At 45.2% G+C, this 13,811-nt stretch overlaps 1 protein-coding gene across 3 annotated transcripts in view; it reads left to right on the top strand.

The window, feature by feature from the left end:
- Window positions 1-3,298: 3,298 nt before the first annotated feature.
- The window catches only part of LOC121868878 (syntaxin-binding protein 5-like), a 76,229-nt gene continuing 65,716 nt past the window's right edge, over window positions 3,299-13,811 (top strand). For all 3 annotated transcript variants that reach the window (XM_042369872.1, XM_042369870.1, XM_042369869.1), the window contains exons 1-2: window positions 3,299-3,438; window positions 7,451-7,636. In XM_042369872.1, the coding sequence (XP_042225806.1) occupies window positions 7,517-7,636 (120 nt within the window). In that variant the 5' untranslated portion in view covers window positions 3,299-3,438; window positions 7,451-7,516. The remainder of the gene's footprint in view (window positions 3,439-7,450; window positions 7,637-13,811) is intronic.

The following is a 13,811-nucleotide window of genomic DNA, read 5'->3' as shown; positions in this document are numbered from 1 at the left end:
TTAACTCCATTGAATCCACAAACTCCTAATTGTGAAATTTACAGACACGCCGTGATTGCGCTATCAAATTCTGGGACGCCTCTTCTGTCAGCCTACAGATACTTTACAAACTCAAAACAGCGAAAGTGTTGAGAAACATGGGACTCGAGCGATCGTCGCGATGAGATCGTTGCCATCACCTCTTCCTGTGTCCCGAGTCGAGGCTGCTGTGTATTGCCGGAGCCACCGCCCACGTCATACTCTTTAAATACTCCAAACAAGAGACTGTCGTAGAATTCCCGTAATTATTGTTTTGTTTTTGTGGGGTTTTTTTTTGGGGGGGTTGTCTCTGGTGTTTGTGTGTTTGGGAGATAGTTGGCTGAGGTGTTTTTTTTTTCTCTCTTTTCCTCCTTCTTTCTCTCTCACTTTCTTCTTCTATCTCTCTCTCTCTCTCTCTCTCATTTCCGTCCTCTCTCTCTCTCTTTCTCTCTCTCTTTTTTTAGTGTTATAATTTAATTTTAACTGCTGTGATATAAGTCATTCTTTTTTGTTGTTACCAGTAGTAGTAGTAGAAGTAGTAATAGTAGTTATAGTAGTGGTAATAGTAAGGGATCTAACAGCAAATCTAGTGAGGGAAATCTGCCACGATGTGAGGGTAGAATAGACCCTCCTTCCATTGGACGGTGAGAACCTCCGTCACAGGACTTCAAACACATCTGAAGCCCGTGTTGGCGTCAGTGCTCGAGATTGTGGGCCGGGGACAGGAGCCTTCTTTGACATCAGATTTTTTGATCCCATGGCGCATGTCACCGTAACTGCTCGTGCTGCACAGGAGGAACGGAACGACAAGATAAGGGCATCTGGGGAGAGAATTCAGAGCGTTGATCAAGGCAGCTTCACTCCTCTAGTGTTCACAACCTCTGGTGGGATGGGCCCAAGTGCAAGATGTTTCTCGCCAGACTCATGAGTGTTATCGAAACAGAAGCGGCAGCCCAGAAGTTATGTTACAGCCTGGATGACTGTCCTTCTCTCTCCTTAGGTCGGCTTTGCTCTGCCTCAGAGCGAGAACATCGGCCCCAAAGCCGACAACAGTTGCAGATATTGACTATGAGGCAACAGTCACTGAATGCTGCATAGATCTGCGGCTCAACTAACTCAACACAGTTAGGATAGTTACTTATGTATTAGGATATTTAATATTAAGGTAATAAAATGGTGGCGAAGGTGTGGCTATTAGGGAGGCTGGAGGCCACGTTAAAAAAAAAGAAGTAATTATAGTTGTAGTAATAATAGTACTGTAGTAGTCATAATAGTTGTAGTAATAATAATAGTATTAGTAATAATTGTTGTAGTAATAATAATTGTTGTAGTAGTAATAGTAGTAGTAGTAATAATAGTTGTAATAATAGCAGTAGTAATAATAGTAATACCATTCTAGGCTCTTCTACCCCCTCACAGTGTCTGGAGATTCCCGCCGTATCTGAGGTCTGAGTCAGGCGATTGTTCCCCGGAGTCTGAGTTCCCACCTCGCCCCACACTACAGGTAGCCCACAGCCCCCTCCACACCTCAACGGGCGGGGAAACGTCAGATAAAAAGAGCTGTGATAAGAAGGGCGTCAGTCAGAGTCAGAATAATAGAAGGAAAAAGGGAGTAGGTATTGGTTGGTTTGATGTGGAGAAGCCCTGAACCCTCTCTCCTGTGTTCCCATGGTGTTGTGGTAGTGTCGATGGTGACTGCTGCATCCTAGAGTGTTTGATGGGTAACTCCTCATGTTATCCTTCCATCTACAGGAAAGTAGAGTGCTCGTTTGGTGGTTTTAGGAGTGACGTAGAGTTTGGTGGTGTGGTTGAATGGCTCCTAAGGCCTGATGGGTCTCTTGCTGCCGATTTTTGTTTTCCAGTTTAGAATTTTTTTTCATAGTTTTTAATTTTTTTTTCATAGTTTCATTTTTTCATAGTTTTCATTTTTTCAGTTTAGTTTTTCTTTTTGCAGTTTTTTTTTCTTCCCAAACACGTCATTTCAGTCCTTTATTTTATACACTAATGAACGAAAAAAAAATAGCGACTTTTAACAATGAGAAATATTTCCCTAAACTTGTATCATAAACTCAAGTTGGATTTTTGTGTGTTTTATTCGTTAATTAGTAAATATCGGTGAGTTTAATAGACCCTCAGTGTGAGCCCTGCGTCACCAACCACATAAAAAAAACATTACAAAAATATCTAAGAACCTCGTAGTGACCCTAAACTAGATTTTATCATTAGTAGACGTGTGGATTTATCTAGCCAGTCTCCGTAGCCAAACTTAGCAACAGCAAGTCCGCATGATGACGCTAGATCTATTTTGGTAGCTCAGAGTCTAGAGAAATAAATTATCTCCTTGAAACACTACTGCCTGTGTTAATTCTTCCATCTCTCTCTCTATCACGACTGTTGTTTCTCAGTCTTACTAAAAATAAACAAATTATTTTAGTCGTTGCACGTTGGGTATGAAGCGATCCACGACTGTTGTTTCTCAGTCTTACTAAAAATAAACCAATCATTTTAGTCGTTGCACGTTGACTATGAAGCGATCCACGACTGTTGTTTCTCAGTCTTACTAAAAATAAACAAATAATTTTAGTCGTTGCACGTGAAGTATGAAGCGATCTATTGAACCCAAACACACGCATCATATTTAATAAATATAACTTATTTAACCTTGATCATAATATTGCGTAAATCCCACCTTAATCTATCACACTTGTGGTGGATAATTTAACATAAAGTAACATTGGGGTCATTGGTACCATAGTGGAACCCCCGGCTGTGGTTTATTGGCTGTTAGATGGACGTACATACCTAACAGCACCCCTCTCATTGGCTGTTAGATGGACGTACATATCTAACAGACAACCCCTCTCAATACAGCCCAACAGGTGAAGATTTACACTGTACGTCTGTCTCACATAGTACACTAAACTGGTACCCTGTCGTCTGCTACCAAAATACAACAGGTATATTACTGTTTAATACTGAGTCTTTATCATTAGGTGTCTCAGAGAAATAAGATTTATTTCCTGGAATTTTATTGGTTAATGAATAAGCCAATCAGATGCTATCCTTCAAGGTATAGTAAACATACCTGTTATTTACACACATCAGGGAACCAGCTAACATGGCTACCAACCTTACTAATTAAAAAAAAAAAAGTGATTTATCTAAGTAACTATTGAATGGTGTTGATATAATTCACCGTGAGATATTCTATCCATAATAAACAACAACTCAGTGCTGGGGGAACTAATACAGTCATGTCTTATAGCCGTCGCTGGATTATTTCACACCCATACCGTTGAGGAGTGGTCAGCAAAAGAGGGCGTCAGGATTCCAGGCCGATTTGGTCTGCCTTACGCCCTGGGTGGAGGGTGAACCGCCTGGGGTCATTACAGCGCTCTCCATCAACTCCTCTTATGGGCTGTGAGTATAGTTCATGGTTGTTAAGTAGTTAATGGTTGTTAAATGATAGTAATGCTTGTTAAATGATAGTAATAAGCATCTAGTGACTGTCTTGTTGACCATTGCTTGTATACCTACACTGTCTATAGGTGCCCCGCTATTTACGATGGGGTTATGTTTCAGAAAATTCCATCACTAATAATATAACAACTTCTACAACACTTATTAACAAGCCAGGTCATCATTACGTGACCCCCCCTTGCCAGGGATAATGGGAGTCTTGGAGCGGAGATGTGACTTAGACTCCCTCACAGCCTCTGGGGAGTCTGTTTATAGTATCAAGCATCACCTCAGGAACACGGTTACCATAAGTGCCTTGGCCTTCTCACACTGCTTACGTCACAGTCATAAACCAGAGCAACAAGAGTGATCTCCTCACACTTGACTGATAATTATAGCGTGGAACAAAGCTTGGTACTGTAGTGCACCAGGTGGCCACGTTATAAGGGGAGATCGTATCCGGGTGGCCACTTTATAGGGGAGATCTCAGCTCCAGATGGCCACATTATAGGGGAGATCTCAGCTCCAGATGGCCACATTATAGGGGAGATCTCAGCTCCGGATGGCCACTTTATAGGGGAGATCTCAGCTCAGATGGCCACATTATAGGGGAGATCTCAGCTCCAGATGGCCACATTATAGGGGAGATCTCTCGCTCCGGATGGCCACATTATAGGGGAGATCTCAGCTCCGGATGGCCACATTATAGGGGAGATCTCAGCTGGCAAGAGAAAATAAAGCTGAAAGATGCGTTCCATGTTAGCATTATGATGACCATAGTTAATGCACATTATTTACATCATAGAAAGATCGTAAATCAAGGGACACCTGTATAATGTTTGTATACCTACACTGTCAAGGTACCGTAAGTCTTAATTAGCCTTACAGTGTTCCTATCCTACAGTTAGCCTTACAGTGTTCCTATCTTACAGTTAGACTTACAGTGTTCCTATCCTACAGTTAGTCTTACAGTGTTCCTATCTACAGTTAGCCTACAGTGTTCCTATCCTACAGTTAGCCTTACAGTGTTCATCCTACAGTTGCCTTACAGTGTTCCTATCTTACAGTTAGCCTTACAGTGTTCCTATCCTACAGTTAGCCTTACAGTGTTCTATCCTACAGTTAGCCTTACAGTGTTCCTATCTTACAGTTAGACTTACAGTGTTCTATCCTACAGTTAGCTTACAGTGTTCTATCCTACAGTTAGCCTTGAGTGTTCTATCCTACAGTTAGCCTTAGAGTGTTCTATCTACAATTAGCCTTACAGTGTTCTATCCTACAGTTAGTCTTACAGTGTTCTATCCTACAGTTAGTCTTACAGTGTTCCTATCTTACAGTTAGTCTTACGGTGTTCCTATCCTACAGTTAGTCTTACAGTGTTCTATCTTACAGTTAGTCTTACAGTGTTCCTATCCTACAGTTAGTCTTACAGTGTTCCTATCTTACAGTTAGTCTTACAGTGTTCTATCCTACAGTTAGTCTTACAGTGTTCCTATCTTACAGTTAGCCTTACAGTGTTCTATCCTACAGTTAGTCTTACAGTGTTCCTATCTTACAGTTAGCCTTACAGTGTTCTATCCTACAGTTAGTCTTACAGTGTTCCTATCTTAAAGTTAGCCTTACAGTGTTCTATCCTACAGTTAGTCTTACAGTGTTCCTATCTTACAGTTAGTCTTACAGTGTTCCTATCCTACAGTTAGTCTTACAGTGTTCTATCTTACAGTTAGTCTTACAGTGTTCCTATCCTACAGTTAGTCTTACAGTGTTCCTATCTTACAGTTAGTCTTACAGTGTTCCTATCACAGTTAGTCTTACAGTGTTCCTATCTTACAGTTAGTCTTACAGTGTTCTATCCTACAGTTAGTCTTACAGTGTTCTATCTTACATTAGCCTTACAGTGTTCTATCCTACAGTTAGACTTACAGTGTTCCTATCTTACAGTTAGCCTTACAGTGTTCCTATCCCAGTTAGTCTTACAGTGTTCTATCTTACAGTTAGTCTTACAGTGTTCTATCACAGTTGTCTTACGGTTTCTATCCTACAGTTAGTCTTACAGTGTTCCTATCCTACAGTTAGTCTTACAGTGTTCCTATCCTACAGTTAGTCTTGTTCTATCTTACAGTTAGTCTTACAGTGTTCTATCTACAGTTAGCTGGTTTTTTGTTTGTTTTGTTACAGTGTTCTATCCTCGTTAGCCTTACAGTGTTTCTATCCTACAGTTAGCCTTACAGTGTTCCTATCCTACAGTTAGTCTTACAGTGTTCCTATCCTACAGTTAGCCTTACAGTGTTCTATCCTACAGTTAGCACAGTGTGTTCCTATCCTACAGTTAGCCTTACAGTGTTCCTATCCTACAGTTAGTCTTACAGTGTTCCTATATCCTACAGTTAGCCTTACAGTGTTCCTATCCTACAGTTAGCCTTACAGTGTTCCTATCCTACAGTTAGCCTTACAGTGTTCCTATCCTACAGTTAGCCTTACAGTGTTCCTATCCTACAGTTAGCCTTACAGTGTTCCTATCCTACAGTTAGCCTTACAGTGTTCCTATCCTACAGTTAGCCTTACAGTGTTCCTATCCTACAGTTAGCCTTACAGTGTTCCTATCCTACAGTTAGCACGTGTTCTATCCTACAGTTGCACAGTGTTCTATCCAGTTAGCCTTACAGTGTTCTATCCTACAGTTAGACTTACAGTGTTCCTATCCTACAGTTAGCCTTACAGTGTTCCTATCCTACAGTTAGCCTTACAGTGTTCCTATCCTACAGTTAGCCTTAGTGTTCTATCCTACAGTTAGCCTTACAGTGTTCTATCTTACAGTTAGACTTACAGTGTTCTATCCTACAGTTAGCCTTACAGTGTTCCTATCCTACAGTTAGCCTTACAGTGTTCCTATCTTACAGTTAGACTTACAGTGTTCTATCCTACAGTTAGCCTTACAGTGTTCTATCCTACAGTTAGCCTTACAGTGTTCCTATCCTACAGTTAGCCACAGTGTTCCTATCCTACAGTTAGCCCTACAGTGTTCCTATCCTACAGTTAGCCTTACAGTGTTCCTATCTACAGTTAGCCTTACAGTGTTCCTATCCTACAGTTAGCCTTACAGTGTTCCTATCCTACAGTTAGCCTTACAGTGTTCCTATCCTACAGTTAGCCTTACAGTGTTCCTATCCTACAGTTAGTCTTACAGTGTTCCTATCCTCAGTTAACATTGTTCCTATACAGTTAGTCTTACAGTGTTCTATCTTACAGTTAGCCTTACAGTGTTCTATCACAGTTAGCCTTACAGTGTTCCTATCCTACAGTTAGCCTTACAGTGTTCTATCCTACAGTTAGCCTTACAGTGTTCCTATCCTACAGTTAGCCTTACAGGTGTTCCTATCTACAGTTAGCCTTAGTGTTCCTATCCTACAGTTAGCCTTACAGTGTTCCTATCCTACAGTTAGCCTTACAGTGTTCCTATCCTACAGTTAGCCTTACAGTGTTCCTATCCTACAGTTAGCCTTACAGTGTTCCTATCCTACAGTTAGACTTACAATGTTCTATCACAGTTAGCCTTACGTGTTTCTTTAGTACAGTATTCCTATCCTACAGTTAGCCTTACAGTGTTCTATCCTACAGTTAGTCTTACAGTGTTCCTATCCTACAGTTAGCCTTACAGTGTTCCTATCCTACAGTTAGCCTTACAGTATTCCTATCCTACAGTTAGCCTTACAGTGTTCTATCCTACAGTTAGCCTTACAGTGTTCCTATCCTACAGTTAGCCTTACAGTGTTCCTATCCTACAGTTAGCCTTACAGTGTTCCTATCCTACAGTTAGCCTTACAGTGTTCCTATCTTACAGTTAGCCACAGTGTTCCTATCTCAGTTATACAGTGTTCCTATCCTACAGTTAGCCTTACAGTGTTCCTATCCTACAGTTAGCCTTACAGTGTTCCTATCCTACAGTTAGCCTTACAGTGTTCCTATCCTACAGTTTGTCCTACGGGAACGAGAGCGGGTTAGTAGTTTCGACTATATCGCCAAATCGTGTCTCCTAAACATGGGGACCCCAGAGCTGTACGAGGCTGACCCATACCAGCGTGTTCCCCGAATCCCCAAGCGGACAGAATCTTCCAAAGAGGAGGAACAACAACGCTGCAAGTCGCCTGCCTCTGACCAGGTACGGTGTAATTGACGTATTAACACAACCGACCACATCTTAGTTTTAAAATCCTTAATTGTTTTTTTTATTGGTTATTATGAGAGATAGGAGTGATAAATAATAATAATATCTTTGATCTGTTTGTATATTTAATTAATACTCTTATTGTATTATATATTCAAAAGAATGTGAATATATTGTGTGTATTTGCTATGGATGTTAAATATGCATCATCTCATTTCTCCTTCTGGCTCAGTTAGGGTAATTGTTTTCATGAATGCATTAACATTATTCACTCTCCCTCCCCCCCAAAAAAAAAATATATATTGTAACATCTTTCTCGAAGTGGTTAGTTAATTATTATTTATAAGGTAACTGATGGGTGTTCTACGTTACCTTAGAAATAACTGTTCTAGTGTCCGTAACTGTACATCCACTCTGTCACCTTTGAACGATCTCTGTTGTGTCTCTCCATCTGTTGTCTTCTCCTGCCGGGGGAAGACCTAGGCATTACCTCATCTTGTGTGTGTGTGTTTGTGGGACGCATCACGGGTTTGTCATCATTATTTCATACTTATTAGGAATTTTATATTTTATTTTATTTTTGACATTTTTTTTTATTAATTTATCGAGGTTTTTTATACAGCAAGATGATTGTTAAGGAATTATTGCTTTGATATTGCAGATGTGAAACAGCCCCTTGCATATCTTTCATTATTAACACACTCTACCGATATTTAGGGATGTGTGGAACAGGTTTTTATATTTTGTGATGTGTTGTTTTCCATGTACACACTTCACCATTATTTGTGGATGTGTGGAACAGATTTTTATATATTGTGATGTGTTGTTCTAGATGTACACACTTCACCATTATTTAGGGATGTGTGTTATAAAGTAAATATTAAGGCAGGTCTATGTATCGCACACAAACACTTACCATAATCTACAATATAAATATTCCACAAACGAATAATATTTGTTAGTTTAGGTTTGAGTTGTTAAAATACCTCAAAAACTTGTTAAAAAATTATGAAATGTTTTAAACTAATTTCCTTATTAATCTCTAATAAATTTATAGTATCTTGGATAGGCGTTAAAATGTTGTCAGGTGATGTAGGTGTGTCGATGGGAACTCAGTTGGCTGGGTGAAGTAGTAGGAACTTAGGTACTCGACTGTGGTGTAAACTACGGGAAACTGAAGGGCACGTCAGGTTGAGGGAGTTGTAGAGGTGAGAGCCAAGGGTTAGGTCAAGGAGGAGAGGAGAGAGCCAGGGGTAGTCAGGAGGAGGAGAGGAGGCAGGGGTAGGTCAAGGAGGGAGGAGAGAGAGAGCCAGGGGTAGGTCAAGGAGGAGAGGAGAGAGTCAGGGGTAGGTCAAGGGGGAGGGAGAGAGAGCCAGGGGGTGTAGGAGGGAGAGAGCCAGGGGTAGGTCAAGGGAGGAGAGGAGAGAGAGAGAGGTAGGTCAGGAGGAGGAGAGAGAGCCAGGGGTAGGTCAGGAGGGAGAGGAGAGCCAGGGGTTAGGTCAAGGAGGAGAGGAGAGCCAGGGTTAGGTCAGGAGGAGGGAGAGAGCCAGGGGTAGGTCAGGGAGGAGAGGAGAGAGCCAGGGGTAGGTCAGGAGGGAGAGGAGAGGTCAGGGTAGGTCAGGAGGAGAGGAGAGCCTGGGGGGGTCAAGGAGGGAGGGAGAGCCAGGGGTAGGTCAAGGAGGGAGAAGAGAGAGGTCAGGGGTAGGTCAAGGGGAGGGAGAGGGTCGAGGGTAGGTCAAGGGGGAGAAAGAGAGCCAGGGGTAGGTCCAGAGGAGGAGAGGAGAGAGAGCCAGGGTAGGTCAGGAGGAGGAGAGAGAGCCAGGGGTAGATTCAGGAGGAGAGGAGAGCCGGGGGTAGGTCAGGAGGAGAGGAGAGCCAGGGGTAGGTCAAGGAGGAGAGGAGAGAGCCAGGGAGTCAGGAGGAGAGGAGAGCCAGGGTGGGTCAGGAGGGAGAGAGGAGGGTAGGTAGGGGAGGAGGGAGAGCCAGGGTAGGTCAGGAGGAGAGGGGAGAGCCAGGGGTAGGTCAGGAGTAGAGAGAGCCAGGGTAGGTCAGGGAGGAGAGAGCCAGGGGTAGGTCAGGAGGAGGAGAGAGCCAGGGGTAGGTCAAGGAGGAGAGGAGAGAGCCAGGGGTAGGTCAGGAGGAGAGGAGGAGAGAGCCAGGGGTAGGTCAGGAGGAGAGGGAGAGAGCAGGGGAGTAGGTCAGAGGAGGAGAGAGAGAGAGCCAGGGGTCAAGGAGGAGAGGAGAGCCAGGGGTAGGTCAAGGAGGGAGAGGGAGAGAGCCAGGGGTGGGTCAAGGAGGAGAGGAGAGAGCCAGGGGTAGGTCAAGGAGGAGGGAGAGAGCCAGGGTAGGTCAGGAGGGAGGGAGAGAGCCAGGGGTAGGTCAGGAGGAGAGGAGGCCAGGGGTAGGTCAAGGAGGAGAGGAGAGAGCCAGGGGTAGGTCAGGAGGAGGAGAGGAGAGAGCCAGGGGGAAGGTCAGGGAGGAGAGGAGAGAGCCAGGGTAGGTCAGGAGGAGGAGAGGAGAGAGAGAGCCGGGGTAGGTCAAGGAGAAGGGAGAGAGCCAGGGGTAGGTCGAGGAGGAGAGGAGAGAGCCAGGGGTAGGTCAAGGGAGAGAGAGGAGAGCCAGGGGTAGGTCAAGGGAGGAGAGGAGAGAGCCAGGGGTAGGTCAGGGAGGAGGGGAGAGAGCCAGGGGTAGGTCCAAGGAGGGAGAGGGAGAGGCCAGGGGTAGGTCAGGAGGGAGGGAGAGCCAGGGGTAGGTCAGGAGGGAGGGAGAGCCAGGGTAGGTCAAGGAGGGAGGAGAGAGCCAGGGGTAGGTCAAGGGGAGAGGAGAGCCAGGGGTGAGTCAAGGAGGAGAGGAGAGCCAGGGGTAGGTCAGGAGGAGAGGAGAGAGCCAGGGGTAGGTCAAGGGAGGGGGAGAGCCAGGGGTAGGTCAAGGAGGAGAGGGAGAGAGCCGGGTAGGTCAAGGAGAGAGAGGAGAAGCCAGGGGTAGGTCAAGGAGGAGAGGAGAGCCGGGTAGGTCAGGAGGAGGAGAGAGCCAGGGGGTGCGTCAAGGAGGAGAGGAGAGCCAGGGGAAGGTCAAGGAGGAGGGAGAGAGAGCCAGGGGTAGGTCAGGAGGAGAGGGAGAGAGCCAGGGGTAGGTCAAGGAGGAGAGAGGGAGAGCCAGGGGTAGGTCAAGGAGGAGGGAGAGAGCCAGGGGTAGGTCAAGGAGGAGAGGAGAGAGCCAGGGGTAGGCTCAGGGAGGAGAGGAGAGAGCCAGGGGTAGGTCAAGGGAGGAGGGAGAGAGCCAGGGGTAGGTCAGGAGGAGAGGAGAGAGCCAGGGGTAGGTCAAGGAGGGAGGCCAGGGGTAGATCAAGGAGGAGAGGAGGAGAGAGCCAGGGGTAGGTCAGGAGGGAGAGGAAGAGCCAGGGTAGGTCAAGGAGGGAGGAGAGAGCCAGGGGTAGGTCAAGGAGGAGAGGAGAGAGCCAGGGGTAGGTCAAGGGGAGAGGAGAGAGCCAGGGTAGGTCAAGGAGGAGGGAGAGCAGGGGTAGGTCAAGGAGGAGAGGAGAGTCAGGGGTAGGTCAAGGAGGAGAGGCAGGGGGTAGGTCAGGAGGAGGGAGAGCCAGGGGGTAGGTCAAGGAGGAGAGGAGAGCCAGGGGGTAGGTCAGGAGGAGGAGAGGAGAGAGCCAGGGGTAGGTCAAGGGAGGAGGAGAGAGCCAGGGGTAGGTCAGGGAGAGGGAGGAGAGCCAGGGGTAGGTCAGGAGGAGAGGAGAGAGAGAGCCAGGGGGTAGGTCAGGGAGGAGAGAGGAGGGAGAGTGGGGGGTAGGTCAAGGAGGAGAGGAGAGAGGCCAGGGGTAGATCCAGGAGGAGAGGGAGAGGCAGGGGTAGGTCAGGGAGGAGGAGAGGGAGAGCCAGGGGTAGGTCAAGGAGGAGAGGGAGAGAGCCAGGGGTAGGTCAGGAGGAGGAGGAGAGCCAGGGGTAGGTCAAGGAGGAGAGGAGAGAGCCAGGGGTAGGTCAAGGAGGAGAGGAGAGAGCCAGGGGTAGGTCAAGGAGGAGAGGAGAGCCAGGGGTAGGTCAGGGGAGAGGAGAGAGCAGGGGGTAGGTCAAGGAGGGAGAGAGCCAGGGGTAGGTCAAGGAGGGAGAGGAGAGAGCCAGGGGGTAGGTCAAGGAGGAGAGGAGAGAGCCAGGGGTAGGTCAGAAGGAGAAGAGGAGAAGCAGGGTAGGTGGGGAGGGAGAGGAGAGCCAGGGGTAGGTCAAGGGAGGGAGAGCCAGGGTAGGTCAAGGAGGGAGGGGAGAGGCCAGGGGTAGGTCAAGGAGGGAGAGAGCCAGGGGGGGGAGGTCAGGGAGGAGAGGGAGAGCCAGGGGTAGGTCAAGGAGGAGAGGGAGAGAGTCGGGGTAGGTCAAGAAGGGGAGAGGAGAGAGAGTCAGGGGTAGGTCAAGGAGGAGAGGAGAGACAGGGGTAGGTCAAGGGAGGAGAGGGAGAGTCAGGGGTAGGTCAAGGAGGAGGGAGAGCCAGGGGTAGGTCAAGGAGGAGAGGGAGAGCGGGGGTAGGTCAGGGAGGAGAGGAGAGTCAGGGGTAGGTCAAGGAGGAGAGGAGAGAGTCAGGGGTAGGTCAGGAGGGAGGGAGAGCCAGGGGTAGGTCAAGGAGGAGAGGAGAGAGCCAGGGGTAGGTCAAGGAGGAGAGGAGAGAGCCAGGGGTAGGTCAAGGAGGAGAGGAGAGAGCCAGGGGTAGGTCAAGGATGTACCAAACACTCCTATACATATCAAAGTTGACAAGGAAATGCATAGGCCTATGTGAATTATTATGAATATTATCTTAGCTCATACATAGGCCTATATCCACTGCAAGAAGACTAATTTCCCAGTAATAGGATTATAACATCTGAGTTGCCTTTATTTACACCTGCGTAAACATGACGATCGAAAAAAGGTTCGTGTTATTTTCATATACAGGGATACCTAAAATGTACGTTCTTATCGTGATCTTATTAGTTTTAATGAAAGAATTTATGTAATACTGTAACATATAAAGTAGAATACAGGAATGAAATCCCACTGTAAAGATGAAATACTGTAATCAAAAGACCAGAGCGCTGTATTTTGACTGTAACGTACGGCTTTCTTTGAGAATTTACACGATTTTCTGTAATTTCTCTGTAATTTTTGTTTTCTTTGATACAGTTTTCGAGTTTTCTGTATTTAATAACCTACAGTGGGAATACAGTATTAGTCTTGTGTTGTATTACTGTAAGATGACTGTATTAACTGTATTTTCTAAGTCTGATGGGATAATTATTTTAGATTTACCTGTACAGTGTAACCTTTATATAATGGACTTTCATCTCTATATAGTTCATTAGATGGAGGTTTCATATCTAACGAACCCTTTATATAATGGACTTTCATCTCTATATAGTTCATTAGATGGAGGTTTCACATCTAACGGACCCTTGATATAATGGACTTTCATCTCTATATAGTTCATTAGATGGGTTTCATCTAACGAACCCTTTATATAATGGACTTTCATCTCTATATAGTTCATTAGATGGAGTTTCACATCTAATGGACCCTTGATATAATGGACTTTCATCTCTATATAGTTCATTAGATGGAGTTTAACATCTAACGGACCCTTGATATAATGGACTTTCATCTCTATATAGTTCATTAGATGGAGGTTCATCTAACGGACCCTTGATATAATGGACTTTCATCTCTATATAGTTCATTAGAAGGAGGTTTCACATCTAACGGACCCTTGATATAATGGACTTTCATCTCTATATAGTTCATTAGATGGAGGTTTCTCATCTAATGGACCCTCGATATAATGGACTTTCATCTCTATATAGTTCATTAGATGGAGGTTTCACATCTAACTGACCCTCGATATAATGGACTTTCATCTCTATATAGTTCATTAGATGGAGGTTTCATATCTAACGAACCCTTGATATAATGGACTTTCATCTCTATATAGTTCATTAGATAGGTTTCATATCTAACGAACCCTTTATATAATGGACTTTCATCTCTATATAGTTCATTAGATGGAGGTTTCACAACGAACCCTTTATATAATGGACTTTCATCTCTATATAGTTCATTAGATGGAGGTTTCACATCTAACGAACCCTTTATAATGGACTTTCATCTCTATAGTTCATTAGATGGAGTTCAATCTAAGACCCTTT

Source organism: Homarus americanus, unplaced genomic scaffold, assembly GCF_018991925.1.
Source record: "Homarus americanus isolate GMGI-L3 unplaced genomic scaffold, GMGI_Hamer_2.0 scaffold24319, whole genome shotgun sequence".
Classification (NCBI taxonomy): domain Eukaryota; kingdom Metazoa; phylum Arthropoda; class Malacostraca; order Decapoda; family Nephropidae; genus Homarus; species Homarus americanus.
The sequence above is the reverse complement of the archived record's forward strand: the minus strand, read 5'-3'. Positions and strand labels throughout refer to the sequence as shown.